Here is a 6,918-nt window from a genome sequence, read left to right on the forward strand (position 1 = left end):
GAGGCCCCTCCTCAGAGAGCTTTCTGGACTTCCGTCCCACTACCATCCTCTGTGTCAGAACCCTCCCACCTTTGGGGAGACCGTCTTATTTATTTACTGTACAGGCCTCAAATTCCAGTAGGGTGGGAGCCCCATGCCTAATGCCTGGCCCTCGGCACTTAATAATTTGGGGTGGGGGGAGAAAAGGAGAAGCAAAAAGTCCTAAAAAGATGTTATTACCTCCCTGGTACTTCCTTCCTACCTAGCACTCATCTTGTGTGAGCTCTTTTTGAGTTTTTGAAAGCTCTGGTGCACCCCCGGCGTGTGGGCATGTGGCCTGGATGGCAGGACCTACCGGTAGAAAACAGGGTTTTCCGTGACCCAGTCATTGGGTAGGCTGTGCATCCACTTGTGCTGCCGAGGGGACAACATCTCCCCTTCAGGAACATCCACCTTCTTCATCAAGGGCTTGCTACTGTTCTTCAGGACCCCCTCTCGCTTCCTGGAGATCACCAGGGAGTGGACCAGCTGCACCTGAATCCAAAGAAGAGCCAGTTGGGGGGAGAGGTCAGAGCACAGACTTCCCAGCACCCTCAGGCTGACTGTGCAGGCCCAGGAGATCCAGTGGGAACCTGCCAGTAGGAAGGGGCTTTGCAGGAAGGCCTCCAACCCCCGGTAGGGCACACCACATACAGAAGGGTTCTCCGCTCCCTATAACAGCCATTCAGCCACTTCCAGGAAGACATCTTTTAAGAAATTTTAATGAAGACCAAGACCAGCATTTTTATAATCACAAGGAATTCAAAAAAAATGGAACTGTCCAATAATAGGGGATTGGTTGAGAGGATATTAAGAAATTTTAATGAAGACCAAGACCAGCATTTTTATAATCACAAGGAATTCAAAAAAAATGGAACTGTCCAATAATAGGGGATTGGTTGAGAGGATATTATAGGTCCCTTCAATGGAACGTTAGGCATTTATTAAAAATGAGACTTAGGATTTTTATGACATAGGATATGACATAGTATATGATATGATATGCTATAAAACATATCAATTAAAAGATAGATTAAGCCTGGCTGGCATGGCTTAGTGGTTGAGCATCGACCTATGAACCAGGTGGTTATGGTTTGATTCCTGGTCAGGGCACATACCTGGGTTGCAGGCTCAATCCCCAGTGTGGGGTGTGCAGGAGGCAGCCAATCAATGATTCTCTTCATTGATGTTTCAATCTCTCCCTCTCCCTTCCTCTCTGAAATCACTAAATTATATATTTTTAAAAAGATAAATTATAACCTACTGATACAGTATGATCTCAACATTTTAAATGCATAGAAAAATTGCTGGGGTCCAACCCCAGCAGGTCCAGGGGTCCCCAAAGGTGTGGACGGAGTCGGCGAAGAAGGAATGACACAGAAACAGCGTTCAGTTGATCAGCAGCCTAGCCAGGATCTCTAGCCAAGTTCTGGTCAGGATCTCCAGCGAAGTTCTGGTTAGGATCGCCAGCCAGGTTCTGTTCAGGATCTCCAGCAAAGTTCTGGTTAGGATCTCCAGCCAGGTTCTGTGTCCATGTTCTCTCGCTAGGTTCTATCTCTAGGTTCTGCGGCCAGTTTCTGTCCAGGATCTTTTGCCATGTTCTCTCCAGCGAAGTTCTTGTCTCTAGATTCTGTGTAGGTTATGTGTCTAGGTTCTGTGTGTAGGTTCTGTCTAGGTTCTGTAGAGCTGTTGTCTTGTTACATCTGTATTTATACCAGTTGATTCCAATCCTATCAATCTCTATTCCAAAGGTTAGGGCGTTTCTTATCTCCATTCCAGGGAGTAAAGGTTATGTAGCTTAAGGATGATTGTTCATAGTTAAAGTGATTAATTACCTGCCTGGCACTTAGTTAAGGGGTTTTATTCCCTCCCTAACTTCAGGGGGAAATCCCTACCTGGGGAAACAACCTTTCTCAGAGAGGTGACCTTGGCTAAAACACATAGTGCCAAGAAGGTGAGCAAACATATTAAGAACAGTATGCCATATATGCCAGGTCCCTTGAAACAGCAAGGATGGACCGGCTCCCGGCAAAAAATGACCAAAACATTCTGGTGGGACAGGAGTCTCTGAAACGTACAGAACATATGCCAAACATTAAAAATGTTGTACCGCTTCCAGGGAGTAGGATCATGTGAGTAAGGATCATTTGTTTCTTTGGTCTCTTTATCCTTTCATAATTTCCAAGCCTTCTATCAAGAATGTTTTTTAGGGTTCAAAGTAGGAACGCAAATCCCTTTTAAAGAAGCAGCACAGAACTTGAAAGGATGTGTTCAAGTCTGCGTGTTTCTTTTAAGATTTGTTTTGTCTGTGCAGTGTTTTATAGATGACAAGGCAATTACACCAGCTATGTTACTTTAATACATTACAGGGCCTAGATCAACTAGGCAGCCACTAAACGTCGCAAAGTGTATGAACACCTACTGGCATGGGAAAGGTCTGTGAAATACTATTAACAGGGAAAAGCAGGTTTCAAAACACTAGTATAGAATCAAACCCAGTTTTTATTATTTATTGATTTTTAAATTAAATATAATTTTATTGATTTCAGAGAGGGAGGGAGAGGAAGAGGAAGAGAGAGACAGAAATATCAGTGGTGAGAGAGAATCATTGATTGCCTGCCTCCTGCACACCCGCACTGGGGACTGAGTCCCCAACCCAGGCATATGCCCTGACTGGGAATCGAACTGTGACCTCCTGGTTCATAGGTCGAAGCTCAACCACTGAGACATGCCCGCCCGGCTCAAACAGTTTTTAAACAGAAAAATTAGAAATGTTTTTATTCATAGGAAAAAGGACATCCAATGGTTAATTCTGGCTATTTCTGAGTAATTTAAAGGTTTTAATTTAAATTTTCTAATTTTCAAGAATAGACACTTTAATTTTATATTCTTATACTTTAAGAACTAATAAGAATTATTTTTTAAATTGAAGCCATTTTCCAAGCCTTTATTTCATTAGATTACCAGGCAAGGAAGACTTCAGAGGGAGGGAAGCTTTGGAGGGAAGAGGAGGGAAGTTTGGGGAACAAAGTGTGAGGAGCAGGAAGAGGGGAGACAACAGGACAGGCCTACCTCAGCCTCGAAGATCTGCTGGTAGACTTTCCCGCTGGGAACCTGGGTCGCCTTCCCCACCGAGGACATCTTGGCCGCGGGCTGGACCGTCCCTGCAGGAAGCAGACGTCCGAGAGTCACGGTGGGGTGGGCTCTCGGTCAGACCTGAGGCCGAGAGGGAGCCTCCACCCTCCCAAGGACAAGCTCTCTCCAGAGGACGTGGCCCCGCACCTGGGGCGGGACCCCACCAGCCTCAGCGTTTCTAAACAAAAAGAAGGGAGGGGCGAAGAAGCAAAAGGACAAACCTCGGGCGAGAGCTGAACTCACAGAGAAGCCTGGCTCCCCAGTCGCAGGTCTCAAACCCCAGAGGGACTTTGGGGTGAAGAATAATAAATGTTAGTTGTTGGATGCTCCACTCTCCAAGCTCTTTAGGGAAAAGTCAACGTGTCCAAGGAGTCAGATGGGATTTCAACCCGACCTTGAACTCCCAACCTGGCGCTGAACACGGTCTCCCGGAACGCCCCCTCCTCATCCCCAGCCCTACCCCCCTAGCCCCCCACCCCGCAGTGCACACAGGGAGGGGAAGTTGAGATGGAGCAGCCTGGCGCTAGGCTCCCACAGGTGCTGAGATCAGCAGGCCCCGCTCAAGCCCCAGCCCACCCCCCGCCCCAGCCCACCGAGGAGGGTGGGCAGCCCTGGACATCCCATCCGAGCCCGGCCGGCCGGCCGGCCGAGCGGAGAGAGGTCGGAGCCCAGGGCCCGGCCTCACCCCAACTTCAGAAAGCACCGCGCAGGTCAGCCAGGGCCGGCCCTACCACTTCAGGAACAGGACGCGCTTGGTCTCCAAGGCGACGCGGAGGGGCGGGAGTCCCGCTGGCTCCGCCCCCACTTCCTTTCCTCGCGGGGCGGGGCTGCCCTGGCGAGCGGAGCGCTCCCTGTGCTGCAGTGAGACTCTTGTCAACCCCGCCATCCCGGCCAGGTCTCCTCTGTGCAGGGGGAGCTCAGGGCTGTGGGGAGGGTGCAGAGCAGCACACGGAGTGTTCCGGAACTAGTGGGAGGCAGGCACCGCGTGCAGCGCCCAGTCCTTCATGACGGCCAAGAAGATCGGTCCTACCTTCTTCACCTTAACACCAGCCTCCGAGTGGTGCTGGGCTGCAGCTCAGAAGTGGAAGCGTCTCTAAGAGAGAGGACCTCTTTCTCCGTTTAGAAGAGGTTGAAAGGCTCAAAACTTAGGCCTCCGGGCTTAGAGTTATCATAAAAGGCTAATTTGACAATTCTCTGATTCATTCATCCTACCCACCACTGCCACACGGCCCTCCTAAAGTACAGCTCTGCCCTCCCCACTCTCTGCTCACAAGGCCCTCAGCCCACAGCTCCTAGGTGACCGCAGAGCCCCGCATCTGGTTCCGCCGTGACTGTCCCTGCTCACTCCTCACTCTGCCTGCATCTGCCCCTGCTCCTTCTCCTCTGCCTGCATCTGCCTGTCTCCACTCATCCCAAACCCGCTCATACTTCCAGTCCACGGCCAGTGACAAGCACCCCAACCACAAGCCTGACCTTCCCCAGCCCCCCCTCTCTGAGTGCTTGTACATGCCTTGCTGTCAATGACAGGAGTTCAGAGCACCTGTTGAAGGTGTTTCCTGAAGGGCAGGTGTGTCTTGCTAACTTTCATTGCACCTGGATTGCCCTCAGCAGGGACCTGTCCTCTGGAAGCCATGCCTCTGCTGTTCCTCCTGTCCTCACTGCATCTCCAGGAGGTCCTGTGCTCAGGCCTCACCAAGCTTTTTATAGTGAGAGGTAAACAAGGTAGTGGTTACCAAAGTTACACTTTTCTTGTGAGTTTCACTTGTTTACACCATGGTTATACTTCCTGCACTTCCTCAGCCCATTAGATTCCCAGATAAGATCTTGGGAGTGTTATAAGGTCAAGCCTAATTATGCTAAGAGGACTGTGCCCTCTAAGCTGGGACTTGTTTGTGACTTTGCCAACAGGTCAGTCGAGGCTTAACCCTATATCAGTTTCCCACAATAACAAAGAAACAGAATTTCCAGAGGATGAGGCCCAGAAATCAGGATTTGAAAAAGAGTCCCAGGTGATTCTAATGTGCAGCCAAGGTTGAGAACCACTGCCCTAAATCAGTGGTCAGCAAACTGCGGCTCGAGAGCCACATGCGGCTCTTTGGCCCCTTGAGTGTGGCTCTTCCTAAGCCTTAGGAGTACCCTAATTAAGTTAATAACAATGTACCTACCTATATAGTTTAAGTTTAAAAAATTTGGCTCTCAAAAGAAATTTCAATCGTACTGTTGATATTTGGCTCTGTTGACTAATGAGCTTGCCGACCACTGCCCTAGATGGATTTTAAGAGTCTGAGGAACTGATGGGTTCTTACTGGATCCTTTCTGAATAGAAATCAGAAGCTTCGTGTAAAAGAGGAAACACAGCATTTATATTCTGTGCCCTGGGCATCCCTGATCCTGTCCGTCAGAGAGGGCTCCTCTGGAGTCCCCTTCCTGAGTGGATAAAGAAGGCTGTGCAGGGGAATGTTCTGAGGAGGTGAAGCCTCTGGCATGGCCTTGGGCCCAGCCTGGGGGGCAGAGACCCCAGTGGGGCTCAATCAGGCTCTGAGACACCCCACCCCTTTCCATTTATGGTTCAGCCGGGCTGGGGGCTTAGCTACACACTCAGAGCCCAGAGGAGAGGACTCTGATTAGTGTGGGGCTGGGTGGGGTAAGGCAGCTGGGACAGGGCCTCTGACTCCTCATCTGAAAGAAGGGTGACGATCCTGTGGGCAGGGTGGTGGTGAGGTTCTGGGAGGAAAGGAATGCACAGGCTTTGGGCCCCACTCTGCCTGGGGGTGTAGGGGAGAGCGATGACCACAGTAAGGTGACAGAGAGTCCTCAGGAAACCCTGTGAGGGAGGTTAAGTCTCACTTTCCAGTTGAGGAAATAGGCTCAAGGTTAGACCACAGGCCCAAGGTCGTGCAGGGTGAGTGTTCAAGCTGGGATTTGTGCTAGAATCAGAGCACCCTGGCGCATGGAGTATCACTGGTACCAACTGACTTGGGTCAGGTGTCCTGGGCCCAAGATTAGGGGTTCTGGCGGGAAATGGGGTGGAGTATGGCCTCAGTGACCCTGTCCTGGATCCTGGCAGGAGCAGCCCACCAAGCTATCCTGGAGATGATCCCTAGAGAGCCCAGAAGAAGAACAGCAGGGGCAGGGTAGTGTGCCTGTCGGGGAGGGGCTCCAGGGCCAGGGGCTGGAGGCCTTGAAAGGAGGCCTTCCTCTTGCAGCCCTGCCTCCTGTTGCCACAGTACCTGAACCCTCCCCCAGAAGTGACTGGTAGGAGGGGGCCCGGAGACCTGGGTGCAGGATGGATTTGGGGGTAGGGAGGGACCTGGGACCACAGATCCTGTGACTTGTCAAAGGAGGCCCTGGGTGGTGATTAGGAGCAATCTGGTGTTCTTGGGGGGCGAGGGAGGGGGATTGAAGGGAGGCTGCTCCACATGGGAACCCTGGGGTGGGCCAGGAGGCTGAGGGTGAGGAGTTTTCAGGGGAGGGTATCAGGGCAGCACCTGAAAATTGGGGCTCATCACCATTCCCACCCCAGTGGCACAGGGTGTCATCCTATTCCTTGGCACGCTCCTCACTGACCTGGTGACGCTGGACACTGCGATAGGGGATTAGCTGGAGGTCAGTCTGGGGGCAGGAGAGCGGGCACCAGGATCCTGAGACTTGGTAGACGAGAGCGCCCCCTCCCTCCCCTGTACTGGGGACCCTCTCAGCTGCCTGTGTGAGCTGGGGCGTCATGCCCATCTTGAGGGCGAATGAACGGAGGCTCCCCATAGACAC

At 51.4% G+C, this 6,918-nt stretch overlaps 1 protein-coding gene across 1 annotated transcript in view; it reads right to left on the bottom strand.

The window, feature by feature from the left end:
- Window positions 1-3,165, bottom strand: part of CCDC180 (coiled-coil domain containing 180) — a 48,117-nt gene extending 44,952 nt beyond the window's left edge. The window contains exons 1-2 of the mRNA XM_036329097.1: window positions 3,091-3,165; window positions 335-513 (exon numbers count right to left, since the gene is read on the bottom strand). Coding sequence (XP_036184990.1) covers window positions 335-513; window positions 3,091-3,159 — 248 coding nt within the window. The 5' untranslated portion in view covers window positions 3,160-3,165. The remainder of the gene's footprint in view (window positions 1-334; window positions 514-3,090) is intronic.
- Between the last annotated feature and the right edge of the window lie 3,753 nt (window positions 3,166-6,918).

This window comes from Myotis myotis, unplaced genomic scaffold, assembly GCF_014108235.1.
Source record: "Myotis myotis isolate mMyoMyo1 unplaced genomic scaffold, mMyoMyo1.p scaffold_m19_p_12, whole genome shotgun sequence".
NCBI classification, from domain to species: Eukaryota; Metazoa; Chordata; class Mammalia; order Chiroptera; family Vespertilionidae; genus Myotis; species Myotis myotis.